General features: G+C 53.0%; 9 protein-coding genes across 9 annotated transcripts; 3 read left to right on the top strand and 6 right to left on the bottom strand.

The window, feature by feature from the left end:
- Positions 1-785: 785 nt before the first annotated feature.
- Positions 786-2310, top strand: INS49_005099 (uncharacterized protein; the record flags this gene model as incomplete). The annotated part of the gene is made up of 4 exons (XM_043165886.1): positions 786-859; positions 964-1074; positions 1147-1460; positions 1529-2310. The coding sequence occupies 4 exons, from the start codon at positions 786-788 to the stop codon at positions 2308-2310; spliced, it is 1281 nt and encodes a 426-aa protein (XP_043017649.1).
- A 576-nt stretch (positions 2311-2886) lies between these two features.
- INS49_005098 (uncharacterized protein) lies at positions 2887-4287 on the top strand (the record flags this gene model as incomplete). Its single annotated transcript, XM_043165885.1, has 1 exon — positions 2887-4287. The coding sequence occupies one exon, from the start codon at positions 2887-2889 to the stop codon at positions 4285-4287; it is 1401 nt and encodes a 466-aa protein (XP_043017648.1).
- A 99-nt stretch (positions 4288-4386) lies between these two features.
- On the bottom strand, positions 4387-5551 carry INS49_005097 (uncharacterized protein; the record flags this gene model as incomplete). The annotated part of the gene is made up of 2 exons (XM_043165884.1): positions 4387-4961; positions 5089-5551. 2 exons carry the CDS (start codon positions 5549-5551, stop codon positions 4387-4389), a joined length of 1038 nt encoding a protein of 345 aa, XP_043017647.1.
- Positions 5552-6102: 551 nt separating this feature from the next.
- INS49_005096 (uncharacterized protein) lies at positions 6103-6920 on the bottom strand (the record flags this gene model as incomplete). The annotated part of the gene is made up of 2 exons (XM_043165883.1): positions 6103-6781; positions 6841-6920. The coding sequence occupies 2 exons, from the start codon at positions 6918-6920 to the stop codon at positions 6103-6105; spliced, it is 759 nt and encodes a 252-aa protein (XP_043017646.1).
- Positions 6921-7574: 654 nt separating this feature from the next.
- INS49_005095 (uncharacterized protein) lies at positions 7575-8558 on the bottom strand (the record flags this gene model as incomplete). The annotated part of the gene is made up of 2 exons (XM_043165882.1): positions 7575-8456; positions 8523-8558. 2 exons carry the CDS (start codon positions 8556-8558, stop codon positions 7575-7577), a joined length of 918 nt encoding a protein of 305 aa, XP_043017645.1.
- A 986-nt stretch (positions 8559-9544) lies between these two features.
- On the bottom strand, positions 9545-10232 carry INS49_005094 (uncharacterized protein; the record flags this gene model as incomplete). The annotated part of the gene is made up of 2 exons (XM_043165881.1): positions 9545-9990; positions 10043-10232. The coding sequence occupies 2 exons, from the start codon at positions 10230-10232 to the stop codon at positions 9545-9547; spliced, it is 636 nt and encodes a 211-aa protein (XP_043017644.1).
- A 1626-nt stretch (positions 10233-11858) lies between these two features.
- On the bottom strand, positions 11859-13280 carry INS49_005093 (uncharacterized protein; the record flags this gene model as incomplete). The annotated part of the gene is made up of 2 exons (XM_043165880.1): positions 11859-11985; positions 12064-13280. 2 exons carry the CDS (start codon positions 13278-13280, stop codon positions 11859-11861), a joined length of 1344 nt encoding a protein of 447 aa, XP_043017643.1.
- A 1080-nt stretch (positions 13281-14360) lies between these two features.
- INS49_005092 (uncharacterized protein) lies at positions 14361-16193 on the top strand (the record flags this gene model as incomplete). The annotated part of the gene is made up of 2 exons (XM_043165879.1): positions 14361-15828; positions 15889-16193. 2 exons carry the CDS (start codon positions 14361-14363, stop codon positions 16191-16193), a joined length of 1773 nt encoding a protein of 590 aa, XP_043017642.1.
- Positions 16194-16331: 138 nt separating this feature from the next.
- INS49_005091 (uncharacterized protein) lies at positions 16332-17324 on the bottom strand (the record flags this gene model as incomplete). Its single annotated transcript, XM_043165878.1, has 2 exons — positions 16332-16744; positions 16826-17324. The coding sequence occupies 2 exons, from the start codon at positions 17322-17324 to the stop codon at positions 16332-16334; spliced, it is 912 nt and encodes a 303-aa protein (XP_043017641.1).
- Positions 17325-18518: the final 1194 nt, after the last annotated feature.

Raw genomic sequence — 18518 nt, 5'->3', positions numbered from 1 at the left:
CGAGCTCGTTTCCATGTTCGACAGGGATCTGTTTTGCACATAGTCGAAAGACAGAATTGAGGGGGAGGGAAGCTTATTACTATACTTTCTTGGCTGCGCTGCGGGGCACAAACACGGTGCCAATGCAATCAGAGACGCTCACATCTATCTCCGGTACTGATGCGCCGCAGGCTTGGTATCTGCCGGAAAACAGGAACCAGCGGTAGGACTGGACAAGAGCCAGGGGCCCATGTTCAGGTCATTGGTCGCGCTAAATCAGACAAGGGGACGTCATAGATGGCATAAGGATGCAATTGCGCTTTCACAGTACGCAGACAGTTCGAGTTGAGATATCTTTCAATGTCCCATACAGATTATTACGGTTTTGCCATGATCGGCATGCGAGATCTCTCGAAAGCGAAGCTGGGATGTCCTAATCCCAGCTGATAAAATCATAGACCGATCTCCGAAGGTCCGCATGCCGAGCCAGCTTCACTATAGCCACGGCTGGGCGTTCACTAGGCATACCGAGGCAGCACCGAGGCCTTGAACTTGAGCACCCTGTTTCGTGTGTCCATGCTAGCAGCGTGGACAGTTGCTGCTAAAGCTCCTGATGACGCCTTTTCCCTCAGCCTCCCTGTCAAATGTTCAGCTGTGCACGCAGTATATATCTGTCATGGCCCCTCGCTCCAAATCTCCAAGGCCTACCCAAATGCCTCGCATCACCATTAACAAGGCTCTTTGTGAAGCAGCCCCATGTCCCATTAGCTGTCCCTCCTGCCCTCCCAAACGGAGTCATAGCTACCATGCCGTATGTCGCCAAACAAGCTAACAGGAAGAGAGTGGTGATTGTAGGGTCAGGCTGGGCTGGGGCCACGATGTGAGCACGACTCTTCTGCTTTCACAGTTCCCCATCTGTCATCTTTTACAGTGTTCCAGAATGCATCACCCTGGCACCCGTTGCAGATGAGTAACACGTATTAGTTCTACCGCTCTCGATGAAGGAAAGTACAAGATTACTGTAGTCTCACCCGAAGAAACGACGCCTTACACGCCTCTTTTGGCCAGCGCTGCTTGTGGCCTCTATGACTTCAGGTATGCACGGTTTCTTCGCCATCCTAGAAGTACCCTGATCGAAGACACAGGTCATAACTGACGTTCCCGCAGTCTTGTCGAAGCACCGATCCGCCATCAAAGGAGGGAAATCAGATACATCAAGGCCACTGTTGACGACGTCGACTTCGAGAAGAAGGTTTGCCGTTGCAGATCCGCCTTTGACGACCTTCCGAACGAGGGTCAGTTCTCTCTGCCCTATGATTACCTGATCCTAGCACCTGGCTGCACAAACAACACCTTTGGTACGCCGGGCGTGAAGGAACATGCCATGTTCGTTCGTACTGTGCGAGACGCCAAAGCCATCCAAGCCCACATTCGAAATTGCTTCGAGAGGGCATCGATGCCCGGCCTCACAGGCGAAGAGAGTAGGTCGATTGTTGGGTCCTTTCCCCTCTTCCCGACGGAAAGCTTTTTAACACTTCCTGCCATTTAGTTCGCAACATCTTGCACTTTGTCATTGTGGGTGCAGGGCCGACAGGCGTGGAGATCTCCAGTGAATTGTCCGATCTCTTCCACAATGACTTTGCACGGTTATATCCTCACGTCAAAAAACATGTCCGAATCTCGATCCACGATGTTGCTCCCAATGTCTTGAGCGGCTTCGACCAACATCTGCAGGAGTATGCGATGAACAGCTTTGACAGGCGTGATGTTGAGGTACTCACCGAGAGCCACATAGAAAAAGTTGACGAGGGTGCCATTTACACTAAAGAACTCGGAAGAATCCCTTGCAACACAGTCATATGGGCTACGGGGAACGGCTCGACATCTCTGGTCGACGGGCTCAGATGCCAGAAGACAGGGAAGGGTCTTGCTCGCATGCTGACGGATGACTTCCTGCGTCTAAAGGGCACGAATGGAGAGGCCATCCCTGACGTATATGCCCTCGGTGATGCAGCAGATGTCGATGGTGCCAGCCTGCCCACCACGGCTGAGGTTGCATGCCAAAAGGCGAAGTGGCTGGGATCTGCCTTGAACAAGGAGTTCGAGGAGGACAAGGTTCACAGTTTCCAATATCAACAGGCAGCTATTGTTGCGTACCTCGGGCACAATGACGGTGTCATCGCGGGAAAGAGCGATTATACGGGCGCTGAGGCATGGATCGCCTGGCGATCCAAGAACTTCCTGTGGACACGACAATGGAGGCAACGTGTCTTGATTATTGTGAGCTGGCTCCTTGATCGGCTGACGGGGAGAGCCATTGCCCCGTGGTAATGGCGTTGGGACAAGCCAAACTTCAGACATGCGCCGGTGGTGTTCAAGTGAACAGTCATCTGACTCACTGGGGGCCGTCGTATGTCAATCATCTGCCATTTCCAATTCAGCGTCGTTAGGCAGTCACCACTGTAATTATTAGTATCTGAAATGTTTGTACTCGCCCACATGACTCTTCCACTTGAAAACGGATGCGTCACCGTTACTGCTTTACACTCGAAGAAGTCAAGTGTCCAATCACTCAATGGAGTGTGACATGGCCCATGATCATTGTCATGACCTCCCAGAGTTCCAACATATAAGATTTCTCCCTGCCTTTGTCCAGCCGAAACGCAACATGAACCTCTTGTGGCTTCCTTTGTGCATCACGCGGCGTTCGACTCTCTCGCCAACATCAACCAACAACTCACCTGTAAGTTATCTGGGTATATCTTGTGTCGATCTCCATCTGCCACACTGTGAATTATTTACGTGTCTCCCACCCCTTCAAGAAACGTCACTGTCATTGGAAGAAAAGCGACTCACAACTTTTTCTCTTTCAGGTACTTAATCCTTTTTCATCACGCTCTTTCGAAGATGCGATTTTCCTTTACATCTACGTCGGCCCTGGAGGTCATATGTTTGTGCCTCTCGCTCGCAGCGGCCACCAATATTAATCAACATTCGCCCACCCGGCCCCCACGTAGCCCAAACATTCGGCCACGAATCAACTCCGAAGCATGCTCCGGGGGACACAGTAATTTGACCATAACCATTCAAAATAACCAAGGTAAACCTTTGTTCTTTTACGTCACTGGAAAGGACCCCGATGCCAATAGCAATTTCATCATTCTTCGGAGACAGGATGATTGCTACTCGTGGTTCACGAAGCCCGCATACACGGACAGCTCTACGATTCCCTACTACTTCGTCAACACAACCGATGACAGCAGCGGGTTTCACAGCGAGATACGGGTGAATGAAAGCATTTCATTTTGGCTCCCAAGCTACGCCAACAGCGCCCGCCTGTACGTCGCTCAAGACAAGCTCCGGTTTGGCACCAATGCTGGGAGCTCAAGCGATGGCTTCGTTGAACCGTCGTCGACCAACAAAGCTCTTCCTGAATACAACACTACCTGGCAGTTTATCGAGTTCACCTATGGGGAAGGGGACTTCATATTGAACCCCTCGTACGTCGATTTTGCGGCAATGTCACTGGACCTCACGGTGGAGTCAGAAGCAAATGTGTATAGAGTCCCAGGACTCGAGGCCGACGCGCTGGACAAGATTTGTTCGGAGCTCAGGGACCAAACGCAAAGAGACAACCAGAGTTGGGCGGAGATGTGTCTCACGGACGATGACGGCCACAATTTACGAGCACTCTCGCCGAACCAATATCTCGCCCTGCACCCCAATGACCCGATGGCAACGTACTACAACGAGTACGTTGACAAGGTGTGGGAGAAGTACACTGAGCAAAATCTCACGATCAACACGCAGGATAATGGTAGTGGCGGAAAGGTTGAATTAGGCCGCAACTTCATCTGCAAGGTCAAGCCTGAGGATGATCTGCTTTGGTGCGGCGGCGAGGATATGCTCAGTGAGACTTATTCGTTCAGGAAGCCGACCACGTCTGAGATCATGGGCTGCGTACAGGGCTCTCAGGATCAGAGCTCTCAGGATAGGAGCCCGTTCACAGTGACCGGAAGGAACCAGTCGATGATTGTGCCTCGTCTCTGTGCGGCCTTTGATCGAAGCACATTGCTACTTGAAGAGGGCCATATCCAGCCCAACAACAAGATCACTGCTGATGAATACTATAATGAGACTATCACGAACCATTATAGCCGGATTATACACGAGAGACTGATGAATCACACTGGGTATGCCTTTGCTTACGATGACACAAATCCCGTATCTGATCAGGACACAACGGGCAACGCTGCTGGGGTTATCCAGGACACAGACCCCCAACTTTTGCTAATTACGGTTAGATGACTTCGATAGGCAATGAACTTTTTATCAATTCTCAATTTTTAGTCCGGGACTCCGGTACCTTGTATATGTGGTGACTTGTCCCGACTGCTCAGAATCAACTCAGCGATGCTGTGAGTGCAGGCGCTCACACCAGTCCCAGAATTCTTTGGCCTTGCCATTCTCAATGGCCTCAAGAATATCATCTCTGACATTCTTCTTCTGCAACCTCCCAAAAGGCAGTACGTACACGCCATTTGTGTCAAGCCCGACCTCATTGGAGAACCCAGAGAACAACATGGTGTATGCACCCATGACTGCAGGGTAGAAGCTTGGCTGCATCACAGCCAGCAGCCAGTTGGGCTGATGTTTCCAAACTGTGGTATTGATCATGCCGGGGTTCTGTGTAACACTCACGATGCCCTCAGGCCCCCATCTCCGTGCGCCTTCAACAGCAAGAAACCAGTTCCCGGCCTTGCTCACTGCGTAGTCTACGGAAGCGTTCTCTGACCCTGTCCCTGCGGCATTCATGCGGTCTAGCTCCGCCAGATCGAGGCCCCCGTGTGGCGCAAAGCGCTCGATAATCATGGACGACGCCCAGATTACCCTGGTCGCCCCGGGCGCTGATGACTTTGTGGCTTCGCGGAGCTGTGGTAGCAGCTCTTGTGTGAAGAGTAGCGGACCTACGCAGTTGATACCTGTGGACGTGTCAGTACAAGACAGGGTTGAGAGGAGAGGTGAGAGCGGCTTGGAAGGATAGAAAATGTTAGGCGGCATGGAGAAGAGCAAGAGACGGCGGGCAACAGGGTTAGTGTGGTGGATTACCAATATGCCCCTCCAGGCCCTGCTTCGTTTTAGTGCCAGCCGGTGCGCCTGCGATGCCTGCATTATTCCACAAGATGTCAAGTCGGGATTCGCGTTGAGCAAAAGAGGCTGCGGACGCTTTGATGGTCGCCAGGTCGTCAAGGTCGAGGTGCATGTACTCTAGTGAGCCAGGTTGTGACGTGGTCGCTCCTTGGTCAACGACCTCCTTGATGGCGGCTCTCGCACGCTCCTCGGAACGGCATGCCAGATAGATCTTTGCGCCGGTTGGGTACAGGAGTTTAACGAGCGCAAGTCCGATGCCAGAGTTTCCTCCAGTGACGATGAATACGCGACCATCTTGACGGGGCACATCGGACTCGGTGAATGTCGGCTGTGGGGGAAACCATTGGTCTTTGATGTCTACGAGCCGGTCGTATGACAGGTTGCTGAAGACCTTTGTGAAGTCAACGATGGTGTTGGGCATCCTGATCAGCTTGCTGAGGAAGGATGCACGCGATGTCGCCGTGGTTAAATATGTGTACGTGTGTACGTGTGTTTGTGTGCGTGTGTGAGCTGATGTTGATTTTCGTTCGGAGATCAGCAGTTTCCAAGTGACAGCGAGGTCCACTGCAGTGAATGGCCCACGATAGGGGCGCACGGTGAAGGGCAGGGGTAGCCCCTTGTCGTTGGTCACAACACCATAGACCCTGGCAAGTGGATGCCCGTGTTTGATGTTGGGCTGCTTGTGTCCTGGCTCGTACCGGACCGTTCCTTGTCGTCAACTACGATCCCCCAATCTCGGAACCCATCAACTGCGTTCGATCCATCACTAACTCGCCTGTTTATCGTCATCCCGGCTCCGCAAACTCGGCACATATCATGCGGGATGCCTTCTCCTGCTAAGATAAAATGATTGGGATTGGCCTCTTCTATGTCAGGGGTACCCTATTCAGCCAAGACGTAAGTTCGGCCGAGTCTGCATGTTGCGCATGCTATATTATTAGAACGGCTTGGTTCGTCACACATATTGCTTCTCTAATCCACCTGCCCATACGTTTGGCTTAGAGTGTCATGAAGCCTTCCCCACAGCCCATCCTGCCACGTGCGAACCATGCTCCACTCCGGCAGCGTCTCTTTGATCATCCACAGCCAGCCTCCTACGATAAAATCCGCATACGTCGGCGTCGTGGCCCCTGAAAGGAGAGATCCACTGCCCTTCTCGACATACCACTCTGCCAGCTCTCCAAGCGCCTTTTCGAATTGTTTGAGCATCTCTGCCCTCTCGTGGCCGCGGACTGCGAACTCGTCCCAGTCTTTCCTCGCCGCCCGCCTGCAGAACTCGGCTCTAGCCCTTGCAGCAGTCTTCGGGTTGAATGGCATGTTGTGATAACCTAGCACTACATATTTGGCGAAGACATTGTCCACATGGGCATTAAAGTCTCGGTGTAAGGCAGCTGCAGAGTCGGGAAAAAGCTGCGGCGAGCTGGGGTATGCGGCGTCAAGGTAGAGAGCGATTTCAAACGAGTCACCTACCACTTGGCCGGTGGTATGGTCGACTACTACTGGTAGGGTGTAAAAGTCGGTATTGTCCAAGTAATGTTTTCGACATGGGAGAGCGCCGAGGCCCATGCGGACTTTGGTAACCTCGGTAAGTTCGGTCCAGCAAGTCTCGTAATCCAAGCCGGAATGGACACGCTTGAAATTAAGTGCATACCTGGCTCAAAGCGTGAGGAAACTAATTATCAACAGCTGCCAGGGGGGCCGGTTACCCACCTTGTCTTGCAAGGATTCGGTGCGTATGGGCGTATGGGCGGCCCCGAGGCGATATCGTAGAATGTGATTGGCTTCAACATGGTGCAGCGGGTGCCAGGGGGCGAAAAAGTACTTGACGATGAGGTGCGGTCTGCCAAGAGTGGTGTCATTCAATGGGCTTGCATCTACTGCAATGTGCGCAGAATCGGAAGTCGGTGCGTATGCCCTTTTAAGTCGGATTGAGGGATAGTCGGTATTGCTATGTGAATGAAGTGCATATGCTACAGTCTATGTCTCGCAGGCGATACAGAATGACTCATAATCACCACATCCGTGCTGATTCTATAGATCTAGACTCCTGCGTAGGCTTTGGTCTCACTGACGGATGTGTGTCAGTGTTCGTCACCGGCCAGCCCCATCCTCCCACTCCTCTGGCATAACCTCTTATGGGATAATTTTTTTTTGTGCAAGCATAGGAATTGGTTATCCCCGAGACGTTTCGCCGACTACTCCTCTCACCACGCCTGGGGTTTCCGTCTTCACATGCAGACCATAGGTTCATCTAGAACTAGAGAGGTCAAGACTAGGCGTCAGACGTTGCAATCCTTGGTCACCGGCTTGGAGGCGATATCAATCAATCTTCGAATTCGTTTTACACGTTACTGGCCCCTGAAAAGTCTACCTTATCCATGCCGCCTCAGTGCATCATCGCGAATACATCTAAGTGACCCGCTTGGATATTACCGCTGCAGGGTCTAGGCTGCAGATGCCGAGATCTTTTTAATCAAGCCCTCCAATTCGTCATCCGTCATGGATGGCACCCCAAGTAGCCCATTGTCGGTCTTTTCCCATGGAGAAAACGTCTCCGGCTTGGCATTGGAGTATCTGATCAACGTCCCAAAAGTCGCCATGTCAAACTTGCCGCTGAACAGGTCAGCCAAAGCCTTGTTGTTGGCCTCCTCCGCGTTCACGTTGATAACCTGCCATCCGTCTGCCCCAAGCACCGACTGGGCATGCTTGACTATCTCATGACAACTCTTGACGACAGACTGCACATAGACCGGCCTGTTCTGCGTCTCTTCGGGGTGCGCCATGATCCCCGCAACGGCTTTCCCAACCGAGTCTAGAGTCGTCCAGACAACTCGATTGTCGCCCCCGTCCATGAGTTCCGCTCGTTTCTTGGAAAGGTCGATGCCAGCGAAACCCGTTCGAAGGTTCCAGTCCAGGAATGGCCCGTTTGCGACGATGGTCCAAGTCATACTACCTTTCGACGACTTGCACTTCTCGTAGAGGTAGTTATCCCGCTCAACACGCTTCGAGAAGACCGGCAGGGAGTTGGCGGCCTTGTTAAGTGGGTCGAGGCTCCAGTCCGAAGGGATATACCGGTAAACTCCTGCGGCGAGGGAGGCGTCCATGAGGCGCTTGGGCGTATCATCCTGCACAAGCGTGCAGTCGACAACAGCATCCTGTCCAGCCAGTGCCGCGGTGAGATCATCAGTGGACTCGAAGTCGACCTTTTTGACCTTGGCTGAAGCTGGCAAGCTGCTGGTGTCACTGGACTTGCGCACGAGGATTGTAACATCGAACCCATGAGCGAGGAGGTTTGCCACCACGGGTGCACCGATGTTTCCTCGGCCCTGTGATCAAATGTTACCATGCTACTCAGAGAAGCCGCCTGGGGCGGGTTGAACGAGATTCCTTACACCGGCAACGGCGACGTTATGGACTTTTTGCACCATTTTGGTAATGTTTCGGTCGGGTGGTCTAACAGATGCTTGGCAACAAGAAACGCAACGAATTTTATATTCTTTCGTTACGCGGTGGCTCCCCCTTAAAACAGACTGCTGTATGCCACCAAAAGGCCGGAGCGCGTGGGAGTATAAATATGAGAGCCCATGCGTGACAGACCCCTTGCAAAAGAACACAAAAGGTAGCTACAATCCTCTGAGACATTACATGTGGGACGGTTCCAGGCATTCGAGTATGTGACGTACGAAATCCTCTGTGTCGCCTCTCTTCCATGTGATCCAACGGTGCTCATACCAACTCTGCTGACAACGGTCAAGCCGGACTAGCCTGATAGCTACGGAGTCCCGTCCCGGGGGTGTAGTTCGATGCAGTCGTATTGTGCCAGAACTAAGTTCTGCGCCTCCTCCGGACAGTGTGGTGGGGAAACCATGCGTTGTGGTTTTATGTTTGCTTAAATGGGATACATGAGGTGAAACGAGGATGCATGCGAAGTTTAGATGTTTCAGCGTGGAACGCTAAAGCTTCGTATAGGACGTTACAATGAACTGCTGGAAGCGTCACAATGCCAAGGCCCGGTGGACGAGACTTTTTACCAATCTGTATCGACTTTCTCGGGCAGAGATTCAATCACGGCCAGAGCAGGTGATGGATCAAAGCATGTGTTGAACCTGATTTCTACAGGACTTGGCAATATTGATCTTGAAAGATAAGCGTACATTTATTAGATCCGAAAACTACGTTATACTCAGCCAGAGTTGTGTAGCCATCAACTAAGGGACTCACTCTAAGTTGCAGTGCAGAGACACTGTATAAGTGTGAAGTTTGACGGGTACTGTTTTATGGACTCCATTCTGCATTCTAACATCTACCAAGCTACCCTATAACCCAGCCATGCAAACTGCTTGGAGCACCCGGCTCTGTTCGATTCCAACAACTCCTCCCGGGAATCTTTCCCAGTCACCGCCGTCAGACGTGGTTAGTTCGAGTTAGTGACTGAGAAGCCCTTGATGGGGAAGTTGTAGTTGACATGGTGCACCTCGACATCCCCGACACCATTGGGAATGTAAGAAGATTTGTCGGCCGCCTTGCTAGCATCAATGCTGTCCCAACCGATCGCCCCGACAAAGACCTTGCCGTGACCTTCGACCTGTTCCGTAGAAAAGCCAGAGGCGCCGCCACGAGAGCCAGGCAGGCTGAACGCTTTCTCGATCAAGGCCTTGAGATCTTCTTCGCTGCCCGTGCAGTTGCGAATGGTGACCATCTCCACGATAGGCGAATTGATGGCCTCGCGGGGCGCGTAAGGCCTGAACTTGATGGTGTAGCCCCAGGGCTTGCCGTTGAGGACCTGGCCCATCTGATCCATGGACTTGGAGTGGGCATCGCTTGACACGAAGGCGTTCTTGGCTTCGGGGGACACCCAGCCTGCGCTGGTCAACGAGTGCTCAGGTCCGCGGGTTTTGTTCTGTGGACTTACCAATCATCAAATCTAGAGTTTGCGGATCCTCACTGCGGGGGCCCCATCTTGTTCTAATGTAACCAGGCTGGTTTTTGAGGGTCAAGAGGAGCTGCTTGTAGGGCTCCTTCCAATGCTCAACACCACCCTTTACCGGGATAATTACCCGTTCAGTGATTGCAGTTGGGGGAGGAGGTCCACTAGCGGCCATTTTGGATGTCTGGGTTGGGCTGTTAGGGAGAAAATGCAGTAGTTCCTGTCCAGAGACGATATTGCTCTTCAATGATTAAGACTTAGAGTTGCGGTGGACAACACGCTGAAAACAGCCGAGTTGACCGCAACTTTATATTACAGGCTCTGGATTGAACACATGGTGAATACATGAATGAACATTTGAGGTCTCCACGGCCTCTGGCAAGAACTGCCTTCATCGGACTATCGCATTACTTGTCAAGTCCGGATACACCACCGCTGCCTTATTACGATTCTTCCATAGAAGGCTCCATTCCTTTCCGCCGACGCGACCAAGGAGAAGGTCCTCCGGAAGACAGCTATTCCAGGCGCAATGCTAGGTCCCCTGGCATTTCATGCAAGGCGGCTTGAATAGCACTGACGAGGCTGTTCTGCTCCGGACGTCTTTCTGACGAACCCCACTCTTGGTTGACCTCCAACATGTAAAGACAGCGGATGTCCGAAGCGCAGCATACGGCCCTGTTTCTGACGGCGTCTTTTACAACCTAGACACACGGCTGTCAGGTGGAGGCCAGGTTGACTGGACAGCCTTGACGTCTGCCATGTTTCATCCGAAAGATCTGCGAACCTAGACGGCACGGTGTTTCAAAGAGACATGATAGGACTTGTCGACCCGCGGAAACAATTACTGCAATTAGGAAACCCGGTGTTCTGCAGCTCATTTCGAACTGCGCCTCGACCGCCAAAGGTATCGTCCTATTCAGACCCCGGTAGTGGGCAACGCGTACGTCTGCTACCATCACGTCCAGAAGTCGCATGGAACACCTGCAAGTCATGATGAAACCATCCCCACGCGCCACCCGTTCCGGGCGGACTTGGACCTTGTAAAGCAACATGAAATCCTGCTGCGGTAAGAAATATGTTGGTCAAGTGGTTTCGCGTATGCCAGAAAAGGTCGAGTTGGCAACTGGACAGGCGGCGGGCAACGAGGTTGAATCATGCGAAGAGACGTTCTTCCGACCGTCCCGAGGCTTCCGGGGCCAGACCTTGACGCTGCAGATCGATCCATCGTTCCGGAAGCTTAGCTGAGAGGAACTGTCTACTTGGTACCAGGGCGATTTCGTGGCACAGTCATATGCTGCACCTGGTGCTGAGTCTGGCGCTGGCGCGCGAGCGGTTCGGCTATTGGTTTGTGGTTGGTGGATCATAGAGACGAATTGAGTTCACCTTGTTGTATTCTTGATTTGCAGGGTTAGCCGTCCACTGCATCTGAAAATCGGCTGGACGAAGCCAAGAAAACCGCGAGATCCAGCAACATTGGTTGACAGCTTCGGCCAGCATCCCACCATAGACCTATCACGGGAAATGAGTGGACTGTTCTCACCTGGGCATGCTATATTTGTGCCGTTCATGTCTACCTGGATAGTGTTAAGTCATGGCCACCTTCACATGTCGAGATTCTCAGATGACACGATTATTTGACTTGGAGATGCGGTCTTGTAAACAGGAAGTCGCTGGAATATAACAATTGTCGTGCCAAAAAATGTTTACCAATCCCGATCAAATCCGACCAAGCTAACCCATGCTATCCCTAGTCTGAGCATCCAATGACTTCCATACCCTTGCCAGCTATATACAGAACTCGCTAATCATAGCCCTGGCACATGGGTGAAAAATACGAAGATATGTAGTCACCGTAGCCCAAGTGGCCTCGTCCGTAATTGTACGACGTGTAAGACGAGGCCCCTGGCTTTGAGAAATCAATCCCGGGTCTGTGTTGATATTCATGCTGTCAGTCAACGTTGATGCTTCAACTGTATGTAAGCCGAGAAGCGATAGCTACTACTCACATCATGGCCGCAGCTAAGGCGCCCCTGGCGTACTTGCCGGCATGCCGTTCGTAGCCCAGCAACTCGAGCGCCTCGGTAAAGTTCGCAGTCGTGCGGATGTCGTTGGAGTTTGTCTGCGCCCAAGGCAAATGGCACTTGACCTCGATCCTCTCCTGACCTGGCCTCATCTCGAAGACAAAACAAATGCCCACGTGGTGGTCCTTTGGGAAGCGGGGCGGCTTGGACTGGTCTGGAGCAATCCCGTTTGGCTCATCGAGGAGGAGGTGCCATATTTTGGATAGATTTTCGACGCCGCGCATGGTTGATTCGTCCATTTGCAGACCACCCAGGGTACACACGTCGCGAATGGTACTTTTCGAATTCGACTTTGTCCGGGCGTATACCTTGATGCGCGCCTTGGCCGGGTCGATGCAGTCGATGGCGATCATCTCAACAGGCATACGCTCTTTGTACCCTGCCAGGAAATTGGACAGCTTGTCCACCACCCTGCTGAATCCCTGCCCACCGGGCTCAAGGTTGCGAATGGTGTCCCAGGTCAAGTCCTCGGTGCTGACACCAGTGGCAAGGTGCTTGAGCACGGGGAAGAGGTAGACCTTCATGATGCGCTCGGCCCCCTTCATGTCAAATGCCACAAAGATCTGCGGCGCCCGGGTCTTGTGTGGTGGGAGACCGGCCTTCGCGGCGGCCACCTCGTTCTTCTCATGCACAAACCAGCGAGACCAGACCTGCTCGAACCACCGCGTATCCGCACCTGGCGCGACGTATCGTAGCAGTGGTAGCAGCGTCGTGATCTTGTCCCCGGGGAAGGGGTTTTCCGGGTCGTCATTCGGCAGCAGCGGCTCAAAGGTATAGCGCACCACTGTCCCGTCGTTCTGAAAATTCCACGACGGTTCGACCGGAGAGCCATCCATTGTCAACAACGGACGGACAGTGGCTTGAGGTGTAGGCGGCCCGTAGGTTGGCACCACGGCGTCGCGATACACGCGCATGTGGTCAAGCTGCTGCTCGTGTGTATAAGAGCCAGCGCTGCGGAGGAGGGTGGCAAGCAGGGGCGCAGTACGCTGCCACCACCAGTTGTGGTCTGGGTTTGTTGGGGCATCAAGACCTCCAATCTTGCCGCTGGTCATGAATCCATCTGCCTTGGGGCTGATGTTTTCGAAAGGGCCAATAGCTCTGGAGCCCCAATTGGGCTCATCGTCTTCGGCAAGTCGGACCATTCTGTGTAGCGGTTGGATTGAAGCCGACTCGGCTGCAGTTGCGGTGGCCGTAAGAGTGCTCATTACTGACCTGGTGTGATGAGAGCGCGGAACCCGTGTTTGGCTCTCCTTAACAACAGAGAGCGCAAAGAATAAACACAAAAAGATTCATCGAGCTTTTGAAACAGGTCGGAAGCTACTGTGGCAAGCAGGCTGGTTTATCTATGGCTTTGTGACAACGATGGAAGAGCCCAAGCTGCCTCCGCTTCCAACCACTGCCCATCCGGATGCCGGCGAGAAACCTTTGCTGCGAGTGATAGGCTTGACGTCGAACATGGTTTTGAGAACAGCTCTTGGCACCAAGTCAGACTCATTTTGGTCCCCATTCACGTCGCAGCTGGCCAGAACAGACGGAGTCCGCGTCGGTTCCGGAATGCGACGGAGCCCAGGCTTGTTCGGTTCGCGGAACCCAGTAGAGTTAGATTCCGCATCTGAAACAGAGTCCCGGGGCGGCAATCGAGCAGACATGTGAGAGGAAACATGAGGTTTTACTGCACATAGATTGGGGAGGCACCGATGGGCGGAGGTGCGCGATCACAGCCATGTTTCAGACAGGGTGCGACATCAACCTTCGACGGGAAGCATGATCATGCCGTTGCACCACACAGCCATGTTCATCTGATCTAGTATCATGGATTCATTCCTTGTCAATATTTGGCAACCGGTAATGTGTGGGGAGTCCGGAGCTGTACTCTTGGCTCGACTTTGCCGGTGACAAGACATGAGGATCTACTAGTATCAAAGTCAATAACCACCACTCGAGTGTAGGGCTGTTTCACATCGACAGGTGGCTTTGGGGAGATATCGAACAATCTCGTTCCACCACATCACAAGTCACTATTTGGGATGTAGTACACAACATGGGGTCTCGGAGATGTTGAGCCACACTCATTGTGTCAATCATTAATCATTGCAATTAATTACAGACACACACACGCACAAATATATATATTGGTCTTCCTACTGATTTCTACAATTTGCTTTCCCCATACCAAAGCATTCACAAACTTCAATTGCATCGTTTCAACACCCATCTCCAAAATGTCTCCCCCAAGTGCAACGGGTGTAGAAGACACCACTGGACAGCCGGCCAATGGAAGTGCCGGCGTACCGAAGCCTCGATGCCTTCCCCCCGGGTTTACCGACAACAAATTCTCAGATTTCATTTCCACTTTACATTCACTCGTGGGCAAGAGCAATCTTGCTGTCATCACCTCTGAGACTGTCCTGGATGATGGCGATTATGAGACAGTTGACTGCTTGACACACGACATGCACAACTTCTACGACCACGAAGAGTTCATTGCATCTGCCCTCGTGCGTCCACGCCATGTCCAGGACGTCCAGGCCATTGTCAAACTCTGCAACGACTTTGCCGCGCCGCTATGGGTCTTCAGCAAGGGACACAACCTGGGCTACGGTGGGGCGGCACCCCGCGTCAGCGGAAGTCTGGTGATGGATCTCGGCAAGCACATGAACAAGGTGCTGGAGGTTAATGCTGTCGACTGTTACTGCCTCCTCGAGCCGGGCGTGTCGTACCTCCAGCTGCAGGAGTACCTGCGCGAGCACAAGCTCGACGACAAGGTCATGATGGACGCGCCCGAGCTGGGGTACGGCTCCGTGATCGGCAACGCTCTTGATCACGGGGTCGGGTTCACGCCTTACGGAGACCACTGGATGATGCACTGCGGGATCGAGATTGTCCTGCCCACGGGTGAGATTGTCCGCACCGGCATGGGCGCCATGTCCAGTCCCGAGGGACGGGAGCAGGCCAAGCAAGGCGTGCACCCGGCGGACCAGAAGCCGAACGAGTGTTGGCAGCTCTTCCCTTACGGCTTCGGCCCAGTCAACGATGGCATCTTCTCACAGGCTGGAAATGGCATCGTCACCAAGATGGGCATGTGGTTGATGCCGCGCCCGCCGGGCATGGAGGCGTTCATGGTCACGTACGAGAAGGACGAGGACCTTCCGCAGATCATCGACATCATTGGACCGCTGCGCGTGAACATGATCTTGCAGAATGCTGCTGCGCTGAGGCATGTCGGCCTGGACCTGGCACATTACAACTCCAGGTCACACTACACTGGCAAGGCTTTGGACGAGCCTCTGACCGACGAGGACTTGGATCGGGGGGCGAAACAGCTCGATCTGGGCCGATGGGTCTACATGGGCGCCGTATATGGCCCTCCAGTAATCCGTGAGGCCCACCTCAAAATAATCAAGCAGGAAATGCTGAAGGTCCCGGGGAGCCGCTTCTTCAACGAGCAGGACCGCAAGGAAACGTTTGGTACCTTGGAGTGTCGGGCTCACACCATGAGAGGCGTGGCAAACATGGATGAGCTGGGTTGGCTCCAAACATGGATTCCGAACTGCTCCTTCATGTCGCTGGCACCGATATCCAAAGTGTCCGGCGAGTCGGCCTGGGCTCAATACGTGACGGCGAAGAAAAGATTTGATGAAGCCAAGTTGGATTACATGGGCATCTTCAGCATCGGAATGCGAGAGATGCGTAAGTCAGACCTCCTTCCTCTGTTGATTAGTACAGTATCACACTAATCATCAATAACAGATAACGTCGTTTGCATTGTCTTTGACCGCAAGGACCCTGACGCGCGCCGCCGGGTGCAATGGCTTGTCCGCACGATGATCAAGGACTGGGCAGAAAACGGCTGGGGCGAGTTCAGGACGCACATTGGCATGATGGACCAAGTAGCCATGACCTATGACTTCAACGACCACGCACTCATGAAACTGAATGAGAAGATCAAGAACGCCCTCGACCCCAACGGTATCTTGGCACCGGGCAAGAGCGGAGTCTGGCCGCAGCAGTATGACAAGAAGAAGTGGATGTTGGGTGAGGACTACATTAAATAGACCCGAGATTGGCCTGGCAACCCGAAGTAACTCATAGATGCCAAAGGCTTTCAGCTGTATTATAACAAATATAAGGAATGTGTAAGTAAAGAGACCGTGCTTGTCTTGCCATTATTAGATATATGTATGATTCCTGACTTAACCAACCTGAACCCTCTGAGGATCTCCCACGGGCCACAGATTCTCCGGATCAGAGCGATGATCCCTTGCCGGCTTGGTTTCCTCAGCCGCGTGAGTGTCATGGGACCTTCCTGCGACTAAGAGTCTGCATTGCTTGTGGTAGAGGCAGTAGAAGTTCCACGAGCCCCAGAGCTGAGCCGCGGCGAAGAGGATGTGGAGCATGGGAGTCGTGATCTTGAACGCCAGCGTCCATCTGTTCCATAAGGAGCCGAACATGTACATCGTTACAATTGTCTCGGCTATTGTTCCGCTCAAGGTTGTGGTCATGGCTGCAAGGAAAAGCCTTCGGAGGAAGTTATGCGAGTTAGGGTAGACTCTATACAATATGATAGTGACATGTGGCAAGAACTCGGCGATGATATCAAAAGCACCTGTCCCAAGACTTCGCGTTAGTTCCTGTGCTATTGACAGTGAAGACGGCATTGGCGGTGGGCTCGGCTTTGCTCACTCACCCCACACCAAGCAGAGAGAGAACTCAATGTCAGCGTCTGGCTCTCTAATGAGATCTAGGCTGATTGCAATTGCCGACTGCCCGATCATGATGGTGCCCACGTGATGTCCGACGCTGACTGGGGATATCTTGGGCCGATAGAAGAGCTCGAAAATGTACATTGCCATGAGCATCTGTGACACGACAATCAGGATGTCGCCCATCGTGACTGGCGATGTCGTTCCGGAAAAGCGAGTATGGAAGGTGGCTGTTCCGAAAACAACAGAGATGAAGGGGTAGATGGCCGCAACGAGTATTAGAATCTTGGTGCCGCCTGCTATGTGATGGTTGACGAACCCCCTCCGCACTGTCTCGTCCATGGTCGTGTATGTTGCGCCATATATCCTCTTGAGCAAGAATCCTTCCAGGACGTAAAATCGGATGGCGAAGTATACGACGAACACGATGCTCATTATCAGGGCACTGAATGGTGCCAGGATGGATATTGTCGTCAGGGGCATTCTATCGAGGTGCTCGTCATGGCGCCTGGCCAAGACATTGTGGTCATCCATGTGGAGCAGTAACAAGGGTGAAAACAGAGAGTAGAGCAGTCGGCTGGCATCCGTATGTGCTTAATGGATCATCGAAACGGGGAGTAGTAATTGGACGTGTCAACACAGGTGCGTTCTGGGTCGGAAGGTAGATGGACGAGAAAAGGCGCGCGTGAGGGGCCGGAAGCGTTGCTCATTTATACACGGCGCCGAGAAGGGCCTGAGAAACACGACGAATGCAACAGGACTTGAAAGGAGTTAGTAATTTTCAGGGTCTGCAAAGGAAACGTCCGGTCTAGGGTCGGTGAAACATGGCCGAACGCACGCTGTAGGAGTACAGTACATAGAATAGATTCAGCTGCGACCTCCGTGCTTCGCCCACTCAACACGATGCCACTGCTCCCGAGGCTCGGCCCCAGCTAGCGATCCCCCCTCCCCCCCCCCCAACGCAACGGAGACCCTGCGTCCAAGTGGCTGCGCAGCTGGTTGGATACGAGCTGGCAGCCATTGCAGGCAATGGTTGGGGCGTAAGGATGAGCAGCTGCAGCAGTTTTGAGGTTCAAACATATTCCTGTGCTTCTCTTCATTCAGCCTTTGCTACTCTCACTTTCATCAAACCTGGAGTTCCAAGAAGTTGGCCTCAGTCCCATGAACGCCGTCGCTCAATCCAGCTACAGTACCCATCTACCTGGGTGGCCGGGCCGCTGGGCGTGGTGGCTCGCAATTTAAACCGCGCAGCAGTGCACGAAGGAGCCTGTTCGGCAGGCGGCTGTTCAGGGGTCGGTCTGGTAATTATGCTTTGACAGAAAGCTTGGTACGGGTAGCGCCGCTTTAGACAGGGATGGGCTGGGTTTTAACAGCCTCAAGGCCACAGGACACGGAGACACGCTATTGTAAAGTTGCAGCACAGCCAGGGGTTGCAACGGACTAGGGGAAAGGACGAAGAATCATCGAAATATCTCTCATTCCGGATGAGACATAGGCCATGCAGTTTCTTTCGGACCGACGACCAAACGTGGCCCTTTCCCCACCGTCTGGAAGAAACCATCCTGCTGGCAATCGAAGCTCCCGCAGAAGACAGTGATCCCATTAGAACCATGACCTGCTGGCTTCCATTCCGTCACGACTCGAGCCTCCTTCTAGACCCTTCACAGGGGTCTCTGA

The sequence above is a fragment of the Diaporthe citri genome, assembly GCF_014595645.1.
Source record: "Diaporthe citri strain NFHF-8-4 chromosome Unknown scaffold_14, whole genome shotgun sequence".
NCBI lineage: Eukaryota > Fungi > Ascomycota > Sordariomycetes > Diaporthales > Diaporthaceae > Diaporthe > Diaporthe citri.
This window is presented reverse-complemented; position numbering and strand designations above follow the sequence as displayed.